The 24,137-nt window shown below is 43.0% G+C and overlaps 2 protein-coding genes across 2 annotated transcripts in view; one reads left to right on the forward strand and one right to left on the reverse strand.

The window, feature by feature from the left end:
* The window catches only part of LOC140747766 (mitoferrin), a 39,041-nt gene extending 36,142 nt beyond the window's left edge, over nucleotides 1–2,899 (forward strand). The window contains exon 8 of the mRNA XM_073080374.1: nucleotides 793–2,899. Within this exon, the coding sequence (XP_072936475.1) occupies nucleotides 793–891 (99 nt within the window). The 3' untranslated portion in view covers nucleotides 892–2,899. The remainder of the gene's footprint in view (nucleotides 1–792) is intronic.
* On the reverse strand, nucleotides 2,893–23,455 carry LOC140744771 (uncharacterized). Its single transcript, XM_073076428.1, has 8 exons — nucleotides 23,211–23,455; nucleotides 22,189–22,327; nucleotides 21,643–21,895; nucleotides 12,657–12,905; nucleotides 12,063–12,226; nucleotides 11,514–11,773; nucleotides 10,938–11,151; nucleotides 2,893–10,635 (listed from the first exon to the last, which is right to left on the reverse strand). Exons 1-8 carry the CDS (start codon nucleotides 23,453–23,455, stop codon nucleotides 9,253–9,255), a joined length of 2,907 nt encoding a protein of 968 aa, XP_072932529.1. The 3' UTR covers nucleotides 2,893–9,252.
* Between the last annotated feature and the right edge of the window lie 682 nt (nucleotides 23,456–24,137).

Consider the following 24,137-nt stretch of genomic DNA (forward strand, 5'->3'; position numbering starts at 1 on the left):
TTATTTATTAAAGGTTCACCAACATAGTATACACTTATATAAATTACATTGCAAAAGTTAGATAAATAAGTCGTGTACCCACAATTATAGGTGAACACGGCATTTACAGAATAGACGCTCTAATAGATTTAAATATAATGATAATAAGACTACATTATTCGTAAATGGGTATTCATAAATGCGACACAGAAAAAAAACGATTCCTAAAAGTGCGGAACATTAGGGACACATGGCCAGGCAAATTTTACTCTTATTTTATTTTTGTAAATGAATGATCTGATTTTAATATTTATATAATCATTTTGAAATTCCGTATAAAACACTTGCTCCATTTTGAAATGTTGGTCTGTGTCATAATTCTTGTAAGGAGGATATCACTCAATCCAACAATATTAGTAAGTGATGAAACTAATACCTGTGTCAATACCTACTACATTGCAACAAAACACCGCGACGCGTGCGCATTGTAGCCGCTCCTATGACCGCGTTGACTACTTTTGTGAATAATTTACTGTCATGTAACACTTTGTATACATTTTGTTATTACATACTTACCTACAACTTAGTAAACACACCCATAATCGGAATAATTCCATATCTGTGAACTCAATTGCTAAATTCAAAAATAGATTGCGCGCGACTATACGTGTAGCGCAGCCCGGACCGAGGTACCTCTCGGCCACCCCGGTCTACTCGATCGCGGGCGTAAAAAGTGCGCGCTCACACGGCGTCCGCTACTTACGTACACATCTTCCTTTCCCACGATAACTGTATCCGTGCTCGTGTGTGCAGATGGACCGCAGCGGCGAGGAGGCGGGCGGCGGCGCGGCGGCGGGCGGCCCGCTGGCCTGCGCCGCGCTGCGCCTCGCCGCCGCCGACGTGCGCTCGTAGCCGCCCCCCCGCGCCCCGCGCCCCCTGCGCCACCCCGCGCCCCGCGCCCCGCCGTGTAAATATGTCCCCGGCCGCAACACCGCGCCCCCCCTGCCGCCGTGCCTCCCAGTACCCCTAGTATGAGCTTTTACGTTGTTACAAAAATAACTGTTTTGGTATTTGTTTACGTATTTGCCCATACATTTCCAATCGGCGCTCCTAGCGGATTGTATCGGAACTGATTGGAAATATCCGGGAAATACGTAAACGAATACCCAAACGGTCATATTTGTCGAAACGTTAAATCTCATACTGAGGGTGCTGAACGCGAGGTAGTCCCTGAAAACCCTATAAAACGACAAACTTCCCAAGATTTCATTAAACGTCCGTGTGGAACGAGAAATTGACGAAACGAGGGTTCTCGAGAGGAACGATCCTCGAGATGGGTAGTCGTTGGCGAGGAGCGCGGTCCGCCCGGCACCGAGCGACCTCCGAGACGCGGGTGCGGCGGCGAGGAGTCATCTCCGAGCTAAATGACCCGAAAAACTATTTTATGGTCATAGTAGACGACACGAAAGACATAAAGGGCGATCAAGGCAGGGAGCTGGGGTAGCACAGCAAACGCTGAATGTGCTGCTAAAACGAGTCGCCCGGAGTGCTCCGTATGTGTCTACGTCCTGTGAGCGGCACCGAGTATGCATAATTACATGTACGTGTATTGTATTCTGTGATTTCATTAATTATGTTATGAATGAATGTTAAAATTAATAAAAATAAAGTATTAATTTCCGAGTTGTGCCAGTGCGCTGAGCCGATCTCGAGGAGAACGCGGTAAATTGTTAGTCATGTGTCTTTTGTTATTTTTTTACATATATTTTATCATTGATGTCTTTTTTATTTACTGTATCGTTTTATTATATTACCGCGTCGAGTGTAATGGCTTAGACTTGTCAATTTTTTTTTGTAATCACACGTAATGTTATGTTAAATTTGACTGTAGATAAAAGTAATAATAAAACGCTTCGATGTATGGGTGTCAGGTGTCGATGTATGTACGTGCGGCCGGAGATGGCGGCGCGGGTGTTACCGATGTAATGTTATCGATCGTGTAGAATTAATCTTTAAAATACAAAATCGTGTGTAAGATGCGAGATTTGTTTCTCACTGCTATTGTATATAGAAGCCGAGAGCGCCGCGGCCCCGCGCCCTCCGCGCACATAGCATGTTACCAACTATAATAACATTGTACTTTTAAACACTACATTACAAGTATATTATGAAATTTCTGTACATATTCCGTTTCTAATATTGCGGGCTCGTTTGTAACATTTTACTTACGTGTAAAAGGAATTCTGTCTCCTCATGGTTTGTGCTCTTCTCCCGACAATGTGTTACGTATTTTTTATCAGTTTGACGGGCATGGTCTTTATTATTGATGTAAATACATGTTCCAAATCGTTAAGGTAAGGTTTAACACGAGATGGCATACGATGTCAGCGTTAGTTCCCGACTACAGCCGTGGTGTACTTCGGGAGCCCAATATGTGTAGCGATTTAAAAAGTTTAAAAATTAATGATAGGTTTTATAAAAAATTGTAAGTGTAAATGCGAGTGTCGCAATGGTCGGCAGTGTAAGCCGTGTTGTGCTGTGTTTGGGTATATTGGCGAGTTACGATCAATTAACATCCCGCGCATGGGATGCAAAACAAGATGGCGGTGCTATGTGTGAGACGTGTGTGTGCGTGCGAGCGTGTGTGTGTGTGTGTGTGTGTGTGTGTGTGCGGGCGGCGCGCGCGGAGCTCGTCGGGCGGCAAAACTTTATTATTGTTTGTGTACATTTTACTATAAATTGTATTTGTTATATTTATCAGTTGTATTGTTAGGTGATTTCGAAATCGGTTAAAATTTAGAGTTGTAAGAGTTACGTAATTGTATAAAAGAGACGGAGGCCGGCCGAGCCGGCGCGCTCGCCACCCAGTGCGCGGGCGACCGGAGCGAAACGAAAATACAAATAAACAGTTGGACAATAACCTGCTGTTTCATTCCCTTCCCACCCAGCGACCCTCGCCCGTGTGCCCGTTCTTTTATAATATAGGAGTAGCAGATGAACGTTATATCGCGGGTAGACTCATTTTGTTCATATCACTGGGAGTCTTTGGTATTGCTCAATTTGAACTGTGCTTGTGAATAAAATAAATTATTATTAAAAGCATATTAGGAATGTTTGCCTGTAATAATGTGGTGTTTATGTAGTTATATGAATTTTCGTTTTCATCTAAATCGCATCCAGGTTGTGAAGAAGCGAGTTATTGGTGTAAAGTCTATAATTGATCAGGTGAGTGACAGTAAAATGAATAAGTATATCGTAATTTGTTAAGATTTCACCTGAAGCTCTAATAAGTATAATTTATACTTATTTCTATATATATTTACTGTTTGTAGACGAAGAGGTGGAGGGACATCGTTCCAACACTTGGATGCGGCGTACCTACCTAATGCTACCTCAGAAGGAATGGGTGCGATGAAGAGGTACAACTAATGGATTCCTTTGAGGACGTGTATTGTACATCTTCTCATTAGCTGACCATACCAATTTCCGAACAAGATAAGAAGGGATTTTTATTGCTTATAATACCAAAAAGAAGTGTGGCAAGGTGAAGCTTCCTGCGTGATTCCATTTTTAGTTTTTGTGCATTGTTGATGAATAGTGTGATATGTGGTACAGTGTAACAGTATCGCGCACAAGTGTTTTGAACGCGCTGTACTTGCTGTCGTGTATGAGCCAAAAGTCGTAGACCGTAAACCACGTCCATGTAATTTGATTTTGATAAAATTAATGCCTCGCAGTGTTTCTCACGTATGTTAACTGTTAAATAATTTCGTATTTGATATAGAACCTTTGACCTGTGAAAACAATTTCTACTGGTATTTAAAATATGATTTTGAAATTGAAGGTTTTCGTCCATGAGTAATCTTAAATTACGTACTTCATGGACGCGTCCGAAGTTTTCATCTTTTATTTTAATAATAGGTGTTTGTTCAGACATATACTTAATTTGAGCCTTAGAACCTAGTATTAAGAATTTGGACTTGTTTCCGCTTACCACAAGGCAATTCATGCTACACCATTTAGCTATTCGATCTAGATCTTCGTTAACTTTATTTACCGCTTCATTAGTATCACGAGGGTTGCAATGTATATAGACTTGCAGATCGTCCGCATATAGGTGGTATTTACAAGTCTGTATATTTTTCACCACGTCAGCACTATAAATTGCAAACAGGATCGGCGCAAGATTCGAGCCCTGAGGTGCACCAGCTTTGATACTTTTAGAACTGGACGTCGTGTTCATGTTTGAATCATTACTCAATTTGACCGATTGTGACCGATATCTATAGTAACTATCAAACCACTTCATTGCATTGTTACTAAAACCATAGTAATGTAATTTTGATAATAAGAGAGTAGTGTTGATACAGTCAAATGCCTTGGAAAAATCTAGTAGCACCAATAACGGGCCCTGGCCGTTATCACGAGTACTCAGTACATCATCTACTACCTGAGCTAAGGCGGTCGTCGTGCTATGGTTTTTTCTAAACCCGGATTGCATCTCTGGGAGTATATTATTTTTTTCCATATATTTCAAGAGCTGCGCTGCCATAATTTTTTCCAAATTTTTAGATGTACACGGAAGAATACTTATAGGTCTTAAATCATTCTCTGATACGGGATTCGAGATTTTCGGAATAGGTTTTATTAGTGCGTGTTGCCAAATTGTTGGAAAGACACAAGAAGAATTGGACTTGTTTACCATAGCTGTGATTACGGGCAACGATTGAGGTAGATTTATAACGAACATGTCCAAAGATATGCCATCTATGCCAATTGCATTTGACTTGATTGACCGAATTACTTTTAAAATATCAGTTTCGCAGGCTACAGTCAAATCAAAGACGTCTATGCACACATTAAATTCAAAATGGCTTAAATATGAAATAGAGACATTACGATTACCGGGGACATTTAAAAAATCATTATTTAGTTTATTGGGATCTTTTAAAAGATTTTCTGGGAGATCAAATTTGCTTTTAATTTTAATATTATTTTTTATATGCTTCCCCATTATACGGGGATATTTGAGATTTTTGTTGATATAATTATTATAATAGGCTTGTTTTTCCCTGTATAGGTAGGCCTCGTCACGACTTCTCTCCATTAATTTTATATTGTACGTGATCCAGGGATACTTTTGATGCTTAATATTTATTTTCCTCATAGGGGCATGTATGTCATACAATGAGATAAGAGTAGTATTAAATACGGTGACCATTTCATTTATATCTTCGATAGTTTCAATTTGATTCCAGTTAATTAACTTAAGATCCTTATCAAATTCTTCTTCACTTATGTTGTTTATAGCCCGCCTTACAGTTGTCGCCATTTGAGTTTTATTTTTGTTAATATTTAATTGGCATGTGGTAAATGCGTGGTTGCTTAATGCATTTATATGGTCTATTAGAACTGAGTTAACTTTAGCATCCGTGCATATTACGACAATCAAAGTTTCGCTGTGTTTTGTCATATGGGTGGGACTATTAACGCATTGGTTATCAACTGAGCTCACTATATCAAGAACATAATTAAGGCGTATTTTGGCAAAATACCTTAAATTTCACCGGTATAAACTTCAATTAGTCCAGGAATTGAAACCAAATGACCACAATCGTCTGTGATTTTGCCGAAAGAATGTTACAGCGTTTTCGAATTTTGAACAATATTTTCTTCTCGGATGAAGCTCGTTTTCATTTAAGTGGATATGTAAATAAGCAAAATTGTCGGTATTGGGCCTCAAAAATCCCAAATTAAATTACATCAAAGACGACATTACATTCGCTTAAAGTGACAGTTTGGGCAGCCATGTCGGCTGAAGGAATCATCGGATCCCATTTCTTCGAACATGAGCGAGGCCAAACCGTAACAGTAAATTCTGATCGTTATACAGACATGTTGCGTAACTTTTTCTTCCCACAACTGCATAATTTTGAAGCCTACAACAGCAGGACCTGGTTTCAACGAGACGGTGCGACATCTTATACATCCAATGAGTCCTGAGCAGTAGCAAACGAAATGTTCTGTACTGGAAAACTGATATCGCGTTGAGGGGACATTCCGTGGCCTCCTCAGAGCCCAGATCTCACGCCACTGGATTTTTTCTGTGGGGGTACCTCAAGAGCCGCGTTTATGCCAATAAACCGACGACAATTGCCCAGCTCAAGAACAACATTTGCGAGGAAATGTCCGCTATCCCACGAGCGATGCGCCAGCGAGTTTTTACGGATTTGAGGTCCAGATTCGAGGAGTGTGTACGTGTGGATGGTACACATCTCAGTGATGTTATTTTAAAAAAATAAAATTCCCATGTGTTTACTTTATTATAAATAAAGATTATTTTTCCTAAGCCTTGTAGTTTTTTTTATGATTTTTAAAAATTCGTATAACTTAATGGCCCACCCTGTATTTCGTATGGTGCACATTTGATAATAGGAATGGAATGATAATAGGGATATTTGATAATAGGGATAGGGAAAGCCATTTTTTCGTAGAGACCTTGGGTTTACCATTACAAATAAAGTGTCAAAAGTCCCCATCGATACGATGTGTGCGTCGGCAGTTATTCGAGGTCAAATGTCAAAATTTTAGGTTTTTTTGAATTTTTCTCGAAAACAGTAAGTTTTATCGAAAAGTACGTCAGACCATCATCATCAACCCATTACTGTCCCACTGCTGGGCACGGGTCTCCTCTCAGAATGAGAAGGATTGGGCCATAGTCCACCGCGCTGACCAAGTGCTTATTGGTAGACTTCACATACCTTTAAGATTTTTTTTATAAATCTCTCAGGTATGCAGGTTTCCTCACGATGTTTTCCTTCACCGTTTAAGCAAGTGATAATTAATTTCTAATACGTCTAATACGTCAGACCAAAATTGTAGCTTTTAAAATTCTCTATCAAATGGTGCCTGTATTTTTTTCTCTAAAACCTATCATTATTCAGATATTGCGCTTGTAAGAATTACGTTTTTAACACGCTTTTATTAACTTGAGTTGTATGTATGTATGTAACAGTAACGGAATCTTTGAACCCGATTTCTATCCACTTTGAACGTTCAATTTTATTCAAAATTTTGAAAAAATATCAAAAACCGATGACAATACACGATTTTAATAATTTTGTACCATTGTCCTCATCAACATCCTCAGGATTAACGATTTTCGAGGCGAGAGAAATGGCCTTAGGGAGAGTTTGACCCCGAATAACTACCGACGCACACATCAGATCGATAGGGACTTTTGACACTTTACTTGTAATGATAAACCCAAGGTCTCTACGGAAATTTAGCTTTCCCGGAATTTTTGCTATTTACTCAGTTTTTATGTCTAAATTGACCGGGCTATAATATACCGGGCGATGCTGTTATAAGTATATCTAGTGGTCACTAATAAAACTCCGTAATCCGTAATTCCATAAGACCTGAATTGGTATTATTGTAAAGAGAAAAGGTCTACGAAATTCTTCATTACGATTGAGTTCCGATTCCGATTGAGTTGGGATTCCCCGCAATTTGGGGAATTGCCCATGAGTCGGCCCGTTTGAGATAACGATACAACACGGCGACGTATTGATGAGATACCAAAGCGATATAGGAGCATGGTCGGTTGTAAAGTCACGAATTTAGATCTACTACAAATTGACCATTATATTTAATTAAAAAAACACCTCTATGACTTATTTATCACATTGTTTTAATTCATTATTTTTTTTAAGTTAAGTTTATTATTTTTCAATATTACTCATACATAGAATGTGCTATAACTTCTTTACCTTACCTTACTTTACTTTAACTTTATTTAGGTTATAAGTATAAGAGTTGGTGTTCCAGATCTGGTGCGTCGTGAAGTCTTAATAAATGTTCAAAATTCGACATAACCGCGGTTCACTGTATTGTTTGGATACACGGTTCACTGTATTGTTGTGACACGCCCATTCTTGTAGCTATTGTATTGTTATGTACAAATTTATAACTTTTCCTAACATTTTTATAATTTGATGCTGATGGGACGCGCGTACAGCCGTGAGAGTTGTCCCAAAACACTGGGCGGACTGAAAATCAGAGTCATTGTGCGGTGTCGCCGGCAATGGCATTGCTGAGTTCGACCCATTTCGCGGTGTTATGCTGAAGCACACTTGTCATAATTTTTATGTTTCATATTGTGTTTAAATTATTATTTTTTATATTTTGTTTAAGGTTTTGGTGTTTAATTATTGTTTTTTTTTGTGGTTGTTAATTTTTTATATAATAGTCTTTTTCATTTTTACTGTCCATATGTTTTTATATGTGTGCATGTAGTCCGCTTCTTCCGCGAATATATGATTTTATTATTATTTATTGTCTTAAAAATAATGTTATCAATTCATTTCATAAATGTATAAATTTTTATGCATTATTTTATGATCTATTAAGGCTTCCTGAAAAATAAGCAAATTTATATTTATGTAAGTATGTCTGTTTGTCGAAGAATTTCTCCATAAATATAAATAAATTTTTGTACGAAACAAATTAGTGGATCTATAATTTTTTTGAGGTAGTAACATCGACCTTAAAAAATATGGAATATAATACGACTTAATTTATATAGAAGCGACCAAAGGTTTTTTTGAAATATATTCTGGATGTCGAATAATTGGTGCCGGAGCCTTTCATGGCTTAGGGTACAGTAAATTTTATCGAGAAATTTCTGATTACTTTTTATATCTCTTCATTTATTAAAGAAGGCAATATTTTTTTCATCTTCTGGTAAAGAGAGACTCTTAAATCGTATGTTAATACTATTTATAGGGTTACTTTACATTTTAACATATTTATATTATTAAAGTACCTACTTACACTAATTCTTATGATTTAAGCTTAAATCTACAGATATAAATAAATTCTATAAAACAAAATGCTTAGTACTAGGCACCCCGCTATCACATTCAAAACGTACTAATACACTAAATAAATAGGAATGAGGTTTAGATTTACGTTAACCTCAAAAGTTATAACACGTTTCCAGTTCCTCAAAAGTTTTACATTTTCTAACTACGGAATATAACCTTATCTTTATGATCTATTCATGACTACATAATTGGATATATTATTAATATAAATATTAGCACCTAACTGATCACTATAAAGAAAGGATGATAAAATGTTTTTATTGAGAAATGACAATCGATTTTCTATGTCCTAAATACGAAAAAATATTTAAATAAACGTTGGTTTAATTAGTCGGTAAATCACACACTTATTTCATAGTATTCTAGTGTATTCTGTTCGTGTACGTCACGCCGCTCCCGCGACGTCCTCGGCGCGGTCGCGGGCGTCGCGCGGCGAGCGGCGGCGCACGGCGGCGCGCACGCGCTCCCACACGCGCGGGTCGTCGGCGCGCACGTACGTGTGGCTGGCCAGGTAGGCGCGCAGCTCGCGGTCCGCGCGCGCCGCCGGCACCTCGCCGCGCACCACCAGCACCACGCGCCGCAGCGCGTGCGCCGCGCGAAACTCCACGCGCCCCCACCCCGACTCCAGGAACGCCGCCGACAGCACCACGATCGTCCGCCGCGACTCGCGCACCGACCGGTCCACCTGCTCCGGGATCAGCCCGCCGACCTCCCAGTCGCGGTAGTGCACGCACAGCCGCAGCGGCCGCCGCCCGCCCTCCAGTCGCGGCACGAGCTCGTCGCGCACGAAGTCGTCGTCGTGGTGCGAGAACGACACGAACGCGTCGTACCTCCTCTCGGGCCCGAGCGGGTCGTCGTCGTCGTCGAATAGGGGGGCGAGCCAGGGAACCTTGCGGAGCGCCAGGCGTATTTCCAGGGAATACCGAATGACGAGCACGGCGATCGCGCCCGAGACCAGCACCGCCGCCGCCGCGTAGCCGCCGATGGACCCCGCGTCTCTAATCTCGCAGCGCGGCTTTTCGAACTCTCGACTCACGGGGACCGCGTCGTGGCACCGCACGTGCTCGCGGTCCTCGATCTGGTTCCAGTGCAGCTGCAGCAGCGCGATGGAGTCGCGGTGGTCGCAGTCGCACATCATGCCGTTTCCGGCGAGGCGGACGGTGCAGGCGGCCTCGAGGAGGGCGCGCGGCGCCTCCGTCAGAGCGTTGCGGGAGAGGTCGACCGTCAGGCGGTCGCAGGCGCGAGCGGCGGGAGCGACGGTCAGGTTGAGGCCGGAGAGGTCGACGAGGCGGACGTCGGGCGACAGCGCGCGGAGGTCGGGCGCGGGGCCGCGCAGGCGCAGCGCGACGTGGGCGACGCCGTAGCGGGCGGGCGGCGGCGCGGCGGCGGGCACGGCGGCGCAGTCCAGCGCGAGCAGCGCGGCGTGCGGCCGCACCGTGCAATGGCAGCCGCGCGGGCAGGCCGGCGCGGGCAGCGAGCACTGCAGCCGCGCTAGGTCGACGGCGCGCAGGGCGGTGCCCGCCAGGTCGGGCGGGGCGGCGCACCGGGCGCTGCCTTGCCCGATACGCCGCCTGAATTCTAATGATTTATTGTGCGCAGCTAGGAACTCGTACATGTTGCAATCGCAGTTGAAAGGATTACCTTCGAGCGAGAAGCTCGCATTCGAGAACCCAAAATTGGGCTTTGTTGGTTCGACAGGAATCACTTGCGAGATTTTGTTATCTCTCAAGTTTACGATGGTCTGGCTCATAAATAGTAAGTCGGTATCCTGTAAACAAACACGTTTGTGTATCCGACGCACCTAATCAATTATACTTTGGACTAATTAATAAACAAAGGCTTACTTAGGTATTGTTTCAATAAGTTAATAGTATCGGAGCGTCCGATACTTCGATCTCTAATGGGAACAATACTGATCGAAGTATCGGACGCTGAAAAATATATATGTATTACCATACCATCACTACTATATGTGTTTTGCTCCAAAACAGAGCAGCATCTGGTTATAAATTCAACTTATTATTTTTTAATCCGATGTCGATCTCTAATTTGACTGGACTAGAGGCTCACCGTCAACTTTGAGATCTCATTATGGGACAGATCTAGCGAGTCGAGGCGCAGGTCCCGCCAGGCGGGCGCCAGGCGGCGCGCGGCGTTGTGCGCGGCGGCCACGCGGCGCAGCGCGCGCGGCAGCCCCAGCGCCGCCACCGCCGCCAGCTCCAGCCCCAGACGGTTGGACGACAACGACAACTCCTCCAAACTAACTAGCCCCTCGAAAACACCACTGGAATGCGTATTATATATGAAACGTTACAATGTTACCAAAAATTATCCACGTGGACAATCTGAGCAATGATTACGAGACGCGAATAATAAACGTGGCGTACGATATTTTCGAATCTGAAGAAGTTGGAACTTCCAGTGCGAGCGAGGACCCCCGTTCGCTTCGTCCTGTCGGTGAATGGCACCGCTGTGTGCGCGATCGGGATACGATTTCCAAAATTATCTGGATATTACGATAAAAAAATAACTTCTCTCCGACTCGATTGCACGCTCCGGAAATGTGGATTTGCAAATTTGCTGCCTATTACATTATGTAACGATTTTTTATAAAATGAACAGTTAAACACTAACGTGGACACTTACGGTTCCAGTTCCGTAATATCATTGTGAGATAAGTCGAGTGTGAGCAGGTGGGTGAGGTTCGCGAACGCGTCGACGGGGATGTTGCGCAGATGGTTGTACGTGAGGCTGAGGCGGCGCAGCGCGCGCGCGGGCGCCAGCAGCGCGGCCGGCAGCGCGCGCAGCCCCACCTTCTCCAGCGACAGGCTCTGCAGCGCGTCCAGCCCGGCGAACGTGTGCTCCTCCAGCTCGAGCTCTTCCCCCTTCCCGTTGCTGATTTTCACCTGAAAACGTTAGAATCTTGAAAGTTAACTTCTTCTTTGACGCTAAACGTCAAATGTGGGAAGTCAGCTCCGACGACGAGGGAAGCACCGGTGCGTTCGTTTCGAGGTCCCGGAGTTTTCATATATGTGTAGTGAGATCACAGAGCGGGTTTCGAGGAGTAGAAATCTTACATAACCCAATCTTTTCCATAGGAGATTATCTAATCTTTAACATACAGCCAATCAAAAAAAAAAACGAAGCGCGTAATGATTTTAAACCTGAACCGGGTTACCTTACCAAATGACCCACCTCTTTTAAGTATTTCAGATGGTTTAGAAGGTTGCCCGGCAAGGATTGCAGGTGGTTCCGTAGCAAATGCAGTTTTCTTAGACTTGACGTCGCGTTCAGCAAGCCGGGAGGTAGGGACTCCAGTCCGTTCCCGCATAGAGAAAGATTCTCCAACTTGGCCAAGCCTGCAAGATTACGACCGATTTCTTGTAACTATTGCGTTGCTTAATATTCCTATTTATTGAATCTTACTCTTATACTCATTGTCATATAAGATGTCTACTGTTATTGTGATTTCTACATTTGCACAAGTTGTTGACCTATCTATATTTAAAGAAAGTGCAGTGAAAAAAGTTTAAGAAAGATATCTATGCGCTGTCTACATAATGATAATACGATAACTTATGTCGTGGTTCCAAGCAAAAAAAATTATTGTTATTCTGGATATTAATTAAGAGACGAGGTGCCAGAGATACAAACCTCGAATCCACATGTTGACAATTGACATCGCTATATAAATAATAATGGTATGTGTGCGCAAGTTACCCATTCATGTTACCCGTTTTTCCTAAGATTTATGGAAATATAATTTAAAAAAATGATACAACACTGTACCTTCGAACGATAGCTCGTTCAATGTGTTAAGGCCGCCCCAGATCGTGAGAGCCCGCAAGTTCGGGAGTCCATCGAAGGCTCTAGGCGGGATCGATTCTATGCCATTATTCGATAAATCCAACACTTCCAGAGACGGCAGCGGGGGCTGCCACTGCTCCACGAGACGCAACTTGCAGCCTTGTTTTATCTCCAAAGTATTCAAATTTAACCCATCCAATGCATCATATGGAACTCGATCGACGGCCGGACCTGCATCGATTCCATTAAACCTTTACTACTCAACCAAGCCAATTAGACGAACGGGTGGATTGCGGTACCGCCCCATGTTCCACTCACATCCTAGTACCACGGTACAAATATCTATATCCTTATACTGTGCTAGTACTGTTCACAGCTAAACTCTCACAATTCACAAATAATTTCTGAATTATATTTTGGTTTAGTATTTGTTATTGTTATCAGTGTACATAGTTATTGTTTCTTTGTTATTTATTAAGTTTTGACTGTGCCGTGTGTTAAGACAGCATCAAAACGGGGAAAAATAAGACTATTCATAGCGGAGAGCGAAGAATGATATTGCGAGTTTTACGTTTTACATTAATTTTTTGTACGTGGTTTTAAATTATATTAGTATGTATGTTAGTCTGTAAGGTATTTATGATATGGACCTCTGTAATCAATTATACTTTTGTATCTTTGTCTATATTGTCTGAAATAAATGTTTATTATTATTATTTATATATTTTTAACAAAGTTTTGGGTAAAGATCTCAATTACGCGGGCTTTAGGCCAAACGTTAATTGAGGAAAGGGAAGAATTATGTGTCGATAGAGAGAAATTTTCTGACGATTCTGCAAGTATTTAGTATGACTGCTTTTTGTAAGGTAAGAAAAGTGAGTGGATGTATCTGTAATATTTTGAAGCTAGCATGTAAAGTTTTAGGAATAATACCAGTGGCAGAAATGACAATGGGGATAGTCTGAACTCTGTCAACTTTCCACTGTGTTTTTAGCTCAATAGTGAGATCTGTGTATTTAGTAAGTTTATTGGTGTAGGTACTTTCTAAGTTGTTTGTATTGGGTATAGCTATATCAATTAAGTAGACTGTTTTCTTTTCTTTATCATGTAGAGTTATATCGGGCCTATTATAATGTACTGTTTTATCTGTAATTATTGGACGATCCCAATACAATTTGAATTTCGGAGTTTCTAGGATTACTGCAGGGGAATATTTGTAATAATTAGTTTTTTTCTGTAATCAATTTATATTTCAATGCTAGGTATTGGTGTATTATAACAGCAACCTGATCGTGTCTATGCTTGTAATCTGTTTGAACAATGCATCTGCAAGCTCCTGTGATATGCTGTATAGTTTCACTACTACTATGACAATGTCGACAACGATCAGTTACTAAATTTGGGTCTTTAATAATATATTTTCTGTAGTTCCTAGTATCAACGACTTGGTCTTGTATGGCTATCATGAAGCCCTCAGTTTCAGAAACCAGTTCGCCTCGTTTTAACCATGCGTTTGACGCAGCTTTGTCAACGTGCGGGTTATTTAAATCGAGTCGATGTCTTCCGTGCAGAGATTTTTGAACCCAAGTGCTAATTTTCTGTTCTGGTGTTATTTCATCTATTTGTCTATTGTGATCTCTCAGATTAGGAGGTGTTAATTTCTTATCTGCTTGTACTATTGCTAAATGAATTTGTGAATGGTGTGACCTGTTATAAAAGTAATTTCGTAGTGATTTTAATTGTTTGTTGTGTAAATTCTGTATGTCAATAATGTTTCTTCCGCCTTCCTGGCGTGGGAGGGTCTGTCTTTGAATGCAAGCTCTAGGGTGGTGTTTTCTGTATTTCGTCAATGTTGTGTTAATGGTTCTCTGCAGTCTCTGTAAGTCTCTGTAAGTCTGTAATTTTTCAGTTAAATTAGTTTTTGTTTCTTTATGATGTATTAAACGTGATTGCTGATATCCTAAGTATTTATATCCTTCTGATTGGTCAACTGGTTCTATTATATCGTCATTGTTTGTGTTATATGGATTATGTTCAACTACACCTTTGCGTATAGATTGTATTTTACATTTTTCTATACCAAACTGCATGCAAATGTCAGATGACAAGGCTTCAGTGACTTTAGCTAATGTGTGTATTTCATTAAGTGTACTGCCAAATAATTTAATGTCATCCATATACATTAAATGTGATATGGTATGTTGTTCTTTTTGGTACTTTATCTTAAATCCTTTATTAGTATTATTCAGAAGCTGCGAAAGTGGGTTTAGTGCTAAGCAAAACCAAAGAGGGCTTAAGGCATCTCCTTGAAATATGCCTCTCTTTATGTTTAGTAAGTTTGTTTCGATAACTTCTGTACTAGTGTGTAATTTAATTTTTGTTCTCCAAATATTCATAACTGATTCTAAAAATTGTACTATTGTTGGGTGTATATTGTAATGTTTTGATATGTAAACCAACCAAGAATGTGGTACTGATTCGAAAGCCTTCTGATAGTCTATATACATAGTATATATACTCCTTTTATCTGCATTGGCTTGCTTCATGACAACAGCATCAATGGTGCGTTGTTCTTTGCAACCTTGACTACTTTTCCGACAACCTTTTTGCTCCTCAGACAAAAGGTTGTTTTGATCTGTGTGCTCGTAAATAATTTCACTGATACAAGAAGTGATAATTTTATAAATATTCTATAGGCATGTTATAGGTCGGTATTTGGCTGGATTACTCATATCAGTCAGTTCGTGCCGTGTGGCTCCGGCGGCGAATAGACCACCCCATACCGGTGCCGTGTGGCTCCGGCGGCGAATAGACCACCCCATACCTGCCCGTGGGTGTCGTAGAAGCCGACTAAGGGCATCTACCGGGTAGATGGGCAGCAGCGTCTACTCGGGCATTTAACATCCTACTGCGACGGTCCCACTGGTTGCTGGGTCTGACACCGCCTGGCGTAATTCCCGAAGGTGTCTCGCTTGGTGGTAAGATCTCTTCGTGGGATCTGCCTGGCTAGCTACCACCCTCAGGTCGGAGTCTACCGCTAATAACGACTCGTCGTGTTTCGGTAGTGCGCCTGGGAGCCAGTTCATCCCCTTATCCCTCCCTTCCCATCCCCCTGTGGTGCTTCCGACGGCGTACTTTACGGGTCCGTTGAGTCTCTTTAAGCATCGTTGCCCCCGGGGGCGTGGTGTGTTGGCGCGGGGGCCAGGGAGACCCGGTGAAACGGTTGTCCGCTGGCCGCCCGCCGGTTAGTTGGGGACCCGAACCCGGGCAACACTGTTAACCTCTGGCCCGGGAGGCTGTCCCGCCAACCGGCGAAAAATCCCGTTGCGCGGCTACCTTGCCGGAGTAAGAGACCGGAGTGGAGCCGGGTAGTCGTGCACGGGGGGGACCGGGGGCCCTTCCGTCCCCCGCGCCAGCATCCCACATCACCTCCGTAGGCTCGGTGTCACGAGACTCATACTTTGTCCCGTGAGGCGTCGGCGGAGCATTGCAAATCCTTTCAAATTCCCGCCCTTTTTGGAACAACCACCAACTATGAGAAAGCCAAATAAAAAGAAGAAAAGTTGCACAGCGGCGACCTCTTCCACATTTACTGTGGATATGTGCAATATCAGAGGAGTCCATTCCAATCTGAATGCCGTCCACCACCACCTTGAGACGGTAAAGCCGGCTTTTCTCTTTTTGACGGAGACGCAGATATCTACCCCGGACGATACATCGTATTTGGAATACCCCGGTTACAATTTAGAACATGCCTTCAGGCGTCGTGCCGGGGTATGTGTGTATGTTCGGGGGGACGTCTGCTATCGCCGTCTCAGCTTTCTCGAAGACAAGGACCTATCATTGTTGTGGCTGCGCGCGGACGTTGGAGGTCTTACCCGTGTCTACGCGTGCCTGTATAGGTCCTATAGCGGAGACGTGGAGACAACTCGATTATTCGAGCACGTCCAGTGGGCAACCGACAGAATGCTGCAGCAGTGTCCTTCGGCAGAGTTGGTGGTTCTCGGTGATTTCAACGCTCATCATGTTGATTGGCTGGGATCCCGGACCACCGACTTTGCCGGGAGATCTGCATATGACTTCTCCTTGGCATATGGGCTCTCTCAGGTCGTACCTGGTTTCACTAGGGTGCCTGATGTAGAGACCCATACTGCCTCTTTGCTGGACCTACTGCTGACTACCCATCCGGTGGACTACCAAGTAATGGTCAAGGCTCCCCTTGGATCCTCTGACCATTGCTTGGTAAGTTCGACTGTGCCCTTGTCGTACCCCGTGGAGACACGTCCCCCCGGGAGACGACAAGTTTGGCATTACAAGTCAGCAGACTGGGACGGATTCCGGGAGTTCCTGGCTTCGTACCCGTGGAGGCAGCTATGTTTCGTCTCGGGTGACCCTAGCTCGTGTGCTGAGTCTGTAACCGACGTGATATGGCAGGGTATGGAGTGTTTCATTCCAAACTCTGTCGTGTCCGTCGGCGGGCGGAGTCAGCCCTGGTTTGGTGGGTCTTGTGCTAAAGCGCTAAGCCTTAAGCAGGAGGCCTTCCAAACCTGGGCATCAGCACACGCTAGCAAGGACCCAAAAACCCCCGAGCTCCGAACCGCGTTTAATGCTGCCTCCCGTTCAGCGAAGAAGCATATGGCCAAGGCGAAGTCTAAGCACATCGGCAGAATTGGCGAGCGGCTACTTGGTTACCCCTCCGGGAGTCGAGCCTTCTGGTCGCTGGCCAAAGCTGTCGAGGGTAATTTCTGCCGGTCTTCACTACCGCCCCTGCGGAAACCAGATGATTCTCTGGCCCACACGGCAAAGGGGAAAGCCGATCTTCTTGGTACCCTCTTTGCCTCAAACTCGACTCTTGATGACACAGGGGCCACACCGCCTACCATCCCGCGGTGTGAGAGCTCTATGCCGGATATTCGCTTTACGCAGAAGGCTGTCAGGCGAGCTCTATTGTCCCTCGATATCAAGAAGTCGAGCGGGCCAGACGAAATCCCCGCAGTGGTGCTCAGGACGTGCGCTCCCGAGTTGGCTCCCGTCTTAACGCGCCTATTCTCGCTTTCCTACACCACAGGACAAGTACCGTCTTCGTGGAAGGTTGCCCTTGTACACCCTATTCCCAAAAAGGGTGACCGCAGCGACCCGGCCAACTATAGGCCTATAGCGATAACCTCCCTGCTCTCAAAAGCTATGGAGCGTGTTGTAAACACGCAGCTCCTTAGGTACCTGGAAGAGCACCGGCTGATCAGCGATCACCAATATGGTTTTCGCAAGGGCCGATCAGCTGGTGATCTTCTTGCGTACCTCACTCACCGTTGGGCGCAGGCTGTTGAGAGCAACGGGGAGGCATTGGCCGTAAGCCTGGACATCGCTAAGGCCTTTGACCGGGTCTGGCATAGGGCCCTTCTCGCGAAGTTACCATCTTACGGTCTTCCCGAGAGGTTGTGCACATGGACTGCCAGCTTTCTGTCTGAGCGGCATATTAAGGTCGTAATTGACGGGTGCTGCTCAGACACGAAGCTCATCAACGCTGGCGCGTGCTAGCGTGGGAGATAATACAGACCCCAAGGGTCTGTATTATCTCCCACGCTTTTTACTCTGCATATCAATGATATGCTGCTAAAAATCGGTGGCATTCATTGCTATGCAGATGATAGCACGGGAGATGCTGTGTACACAGGCCGTGCGAACACCTCTCGGACATTCGTGGAAGAAAGCAGAATCCGACTTGTGTCTGAAATCGAGAACTCTCTGGAGCGGGTCTCGGAATGGGGTCGTCTTAACCTTGTTGAGTTCAACCCCTCGAAGACACAAGTCTGCGCGTTTACCGCTAAAAAAACCCCATTCGTCATAGCGCCTAAGTTCCAAAGTACCCCGCTCACCATTGGTAAAAGTGTAGGGATCCTGGGAGTCGACATCTCGTGCGACGTGCAGTATCGGAGTCATTTGGAAGTTAAAGCCAAGTTGGCTTCAAAGAAACTGGGCGTCCTAAACAGAGCCAAGCAGTACTTCACTGGGGGGCAACTCCTGCTGCTTTATAAAGCGCAGGTGAGGCCCCACATGGATTACTGCTCGCATCTCTGGGCAGGGGCACCACAATACCAACTTAACCCACTTGACTCCGTACAGAAACGCGCGGTGCGAATCGTCGATGACCCAGTGATCTCTGATCGGTTAGAACCCTTAAGCCTTCGGAGGGACATAGGTTCCCTCTGCGTGTTCTACCGACTTTACAATGGTGAGTGTTCTGAGGAACTGTTTGATCTGGTGCCTACGTCGCCTTTCCTTCATCGCACCACTCGCCGAAGGATGAAGTTCCATCCACATCAACTGGACCCGTGGCGGTCCTCCACGGTTCGGTTTAATAGATCATTTTTGCCGCGTACGTGCAAAATGTGGAATGAACTTCCTCCTGAGGTATTCCCTCAGGACTATGACATGGGGCTCTTCAAGAGGGGTGTAAAAAGAGCTCTCCTTCAAAGCCGGCGATGCATTGGCGACTCCTCTGGTGTTGCAAATGTCCATAGGCGACGGTGACTGCTTTCCATCAGGCAGCCCGTCTGCCTTATCGTTAGGTTACATATAAAAAAAAAAAAAAAATCTTTAGGCAACATGTAAGTGATACCTTCTGTAATATAGTGTGGTAATGAGTCTGGTGATTTAATGAATTTATTGATATGAATGTGTAAAAGTTTGTGTATACATGTGAGCTTTTTATACCAGTAGTTGTGGATTTTATCGGACCCTGTCGCTTTCCAGTTATGTGTTCTACCTATAACTCGTTTCATTAAATCTAGACTAATATTTTCAAACTGCATTTCAGGAATATTTGTTAATCGATTTTTATCTTCTTTAATCCAATTACTATTAGCTTCGTGTTGTGTTGGTTCTGTCCATACATTTGACCAAAAGCTTTCTAATGCGTCTTTAGTTATTGGAGAACTTTGAATTTTAGAAGTGACCGATGTATTTATTTGTGTAGTGAGATTGCGATAAAATGCTTTTTCATTGTTAGTAAATAATTTATTTTGTGTTTTTCTAAGTGTGGTATTTTTATATCTTCGGAGTCTACTTGCCAATGCATTGAGTTTTTGTTTTAAAGTATCTAAGAAATGTGTTAGATCAGTGTTAGGATTTTCATGCTGAGAGTGTATTTTATATTTATTTTTTATATTTTCTACTTTTTTTATTAATGAATTAGTACGTATACCTTTAATGAACTCTGTTAGTCTACCAATATGAACTCTAAGTTCTTTAATTCTACTCTCTAACTTGACTTGCCATGCAGGTATTCGATCACTTAATTGAGTTTTTATCGGTATGTCTATTTTAGAGCCATTATGTTTTGCTGCAGTGTACGCTGCGCAAAATATAACCAACTGATTTGTTTCAAAATCAGTGTCGTGTGATACTACTTTTGGTATTAAATGGTCATTTAGATGCTGCAGTGCATTACTTAACTTTTTTGTTAATCGTTGTTTAGGTATTGGCGGTCTTGACGTAGGATCTGTGTGTTTAAACTGTTTAAGTGCCTCTGTAAAATATTCTTCTAATTGACTACTTTCATTTTCTGTTATAAATAATAATTCATCTGTTACTGTGTCCTCTGGTTGATTGATTGATTGATTATCTGTGTTATTAATGTAGTTAAATGAATTTCTCTGAGAGTAGTTAGGTGTTGGGTTACCTGGAATGATATCGTCAGACAACTTCATTGCAACTTCTTGTTTTAATTGTGTTATTCTATTTCCTGACAGCATCTTGTTGTTTATAATAACTCGTCTATGATCTGCAATCCTTTGTTCTGTTAGGTTTGATAAGTGTGGAAAGTATTTTAAGAATTTATCGTAAAGTCTTTTTCGGTATGTTGTTAAGTTTGATTCTAGTTCTGTTACTTCGTAATATATTTTTATTATTGCTTCATTTATCTCCGTGGTCCATACCATTCTACGTTTTTCTGTTGTATGTGTGTAAATGTTTCTCGTATTAGTGTGAATGTGTGCTAATGGTTCACTGTTCTGTAGGTATGTCCTAACTTCTTCTTTTATCTTGTCCAACAATTGTTGTGAAAGTAGTTTATTTCTAAGTATTGCTCGTCTTTGATCACCTACTCTTTGTTTAGATACATCCATGTGAGGAAATTTTGAGTGAAATTGAAGGTGAAGTTCATCTAGATAACCTCTGGTGCATGATTCTATTTTGGTGATAGTTAAGTATGTGCGCCAAATGAAAATATTCATTTCTTTACTCCATGTTTTTCTGGCGCGTTTAGTGTCAGCAATGGGAGAAGGGTTTTTGGCAGAAGCCTCCTTCTCAACATTATCTGACAAAGAAACTGAGGAAGAAGATGGGGGTGAATTGTTGATGGTGATATTGGATGATGGCACTATTGCTGAAATGAGGTAAGTTTTCTCCGTACTATCACTTATTAGTGGTGTAGTAGTACGAGAACTGGGGGATGGAAAAAGGCTATGCGTAGATGATATGGGTGATGATGAATGTGAGGTAATGTGTGATTCATCTGCTACTACGTCATTATGGGACACATGCGACGCGGTGCGAAGAATACGTGGGGCAGCCCGAGATTGAAGGCCCGGGGCGGGATTCTCCTTCGCAGGTACCCGCCTGGGGTATTTGCCTATTTCTTAAGCGCATCGCATATTTTTTGAATACTAGAGCTCCGTCGGTCATTGGCCTCTTGCAGCTAATCTAATAGGTGCCAATGTCCGCCCCTCACGTGGCTACAGGTGTTCGTGCCGGACGTGGAGTTAGGTTTATGAGGGGCTTATTATTATTATTATATCAACATTTCACAACAAGTTAGGTATTATTTTTATGCCAGCAGTGCGCACATATCTAGCGAGTGACGTCACGTTCGAAATTCGTGTACTTGGCTTGGTCGAGTAGTACGTTGAATTATCAGTAAACGTTCGGGAAGTGGCGCGGCGCGGTCCGGGCGTGCCGGGGAGATTACCGGGTTCGTCGATGGTGAGGCGGCGCAGCGGGGCCAGGCCGTGCAGGTGGTGCGGCCGCAGCGGCGAGCGCACGGCGCGCAGCTCCAGCGCGCGCGGCCGCCCGCCCGCCAGCGCGCCCGCGCAGCTCAGCGGCTCCGCCAGCGAGCACCGTTCCAGCCTCAAAATTCGCAGCTCGTCGCTTGCGGAGAAATTTTCCAATTCTTCGATTAAGTATTCCTGAACCTTCTCGCACCTCAGCTCGGTGTCCTTCCTCTGCCGATATTAGGTACATGTTATACAGTTTTATAAACCATTTTTTGTATATTTACTTGAAATAAATTATTCCATTTTTAAGTGCCCGTAATTACTTGATCTATCCCATATTTTGATAACGAAAGATCGAAATTTGTTAACCGTGGTAAGCAGCAAATGACATATTTCGACTTTTGGTACACAAACCATTAGATACATTGATTATTAATTTATTAAAAACGCCCATACATCTATACAATAATTGTATTAGATATTAATATATACGCTACTATCGCATGTGAAGCGTATCATACCTCACAATCGAAAGTTAATTTGGTCAAGTCGGAGGAAAGCTTGACTCGGACAGGGCCGGTGGTCAGCTGGCAATCATACGTGTAATCTTCCTGGTCGACATTGTCGCGGCAGCAGCATTGCGCCTTTGGGACCCTTAAACTTTATAATTCAAAATATATTTACCTTTGTATTGTAAAAATAACATTTTTCTTGAAGATCAATCGATAACTAATTCGTCTCAGAAATAATATTTATATGCTTAAACTGTAGTTAACGATTTTAGGTACTATAATTAAAGGAATACATTATCCTAATTAACTGTGTTACATTTTAACACACTTTTTTTGGCTTGGGTTGTATGTAGGTATGTAAGTATATATGTAACTATGTAAGGAATCTTGGAACACGATTTTTATCCACTTTGAACGTTCAGTTTAATTCAAAATTTTGAAGAATTATCAAAAACCGACAACAATACACGATTTTAATAATTTTGTATCATTGTCCTTATCAACATCCTCAGGATTCATGATGTTCGCGGCGAGAGAGTGGCGCTTTTCGAAAACTGATAAATAGAGCACCCCACGGATTTTCACAATTATACTTACTATTCCTTAATCGATTCCAAGATTGAAAATTATTTTCCACTTTTTAGTTGATTTTATCATAAAAGCGTGTTGTTTAGTTTTTTAAACTATATTCATTTATTACATTTCTCTTTTTATGTAATGGGAGTAACATATAGGTAAGAGAAGTCATAATTACTCGCATGATGGACTATAACCTCTGGCATTCTATGAGGAGGCCCGTGCCCAGCAGTGGGATAGTGATAGGTTGATGAGCTACAAGAATTTTCAAGTCACGTAAACGTGAACGTGTACGGTATTGCCTCATGGCAACATGCCATGAGGCAATTTTTCCAAGCTAAAATTTTATATAAACTGTAAGCTATCGAAACACGAGAAGTCTGAAGTTAAGAAACACAGCAAGCAATGGTCAACAAGCGGCCTACTAACGTTACTTTTCCAAACGTGCGGCTTACCGACACGGGCGCGGGCAGCGCGGCAGCTCCGCGGCGGCGGCCAGCAGCGGCGCGGCCGGCAGCTCCGCGGCGGCGGCCAGCAGCGGCGCGGCCGGCAGCTCCGCGGCGGCGGCCAGCAGCGGCGCGGCCGGCAGCTCCGCGGCGGCGGCCAGCAGCAGCGCGGCGGCCGCCAGCAGCGCGCGCCGCCTGTCCGCCGCGCCGACGCCGCTCTGCCTCGCAGATAATAATATATGGTCGCATATCATTACATTTTTATACTACTATTAGTATACTTTACGTTGTCTCGCATGTTTATAGTTATATAATGTGCGTGTTTCGCTTAGCCGACCGTTTTTTAATTGTCAAAAACATTCAGTATTCAGTTGTATATTTGTTAAAATGTTAATTATATTAATTAATAGATATTATGGTCTTTCGTGGAACGCTTTTCAAGTGATTCTTGTAGTCTAAATTGACTACTTAGTATTTGATTAATTATACAAAAACATAGAATTATTAAACAAATCCAAGAAATCCAACAAACGATTTGTAATTTATATTGTGGAAAATGCGCGCAGAAGAGACAGAGAAAGAGTCACATCCGCATTACAATGACGACTTTTTCGATATTTTAGAAATAGATTAAAATTAGAGATGCGCCAAATAGTAGTTTCACCGAATAACCGAATACCGAATAATGTTCGGTGTTCGAATTCGGAGAGAGGTGAGGGGGTTGAGGGGTTGTTACTAACCACACTTGTAATAAAAACACACTTGTATGTTCCACTGAATATATTTTATTAAATTTACAAGCGGCCTCTTATAGTATCTACGAAAGGTTCTCAACAGCGTGATTCAACGGCTATTTTAGCAGCGCCATCTAGTTGAATATTACGGAACTATCACATACAAATTATTTGAATATAGAACACAAATTTGAATATTGAA

This window comes from Epargyreus clarus, unplaced genomic scaffold (genome assembly GCF_041222505.1).
Source record: "Epargyreus clarus isolate Ecla_fem2 unplaced genomic scaffold, WU_Ecla_fem_2.2 ptg000002l, whole genome shotgun sequence".
Taxonomy (NCBI): domain Eukaryota; kingdom Metazoa; phylum Arthropoda; class Insecta; order Lepidoptera; family Hesperiidae; genus Epargyreus; species Epargyreus clarus.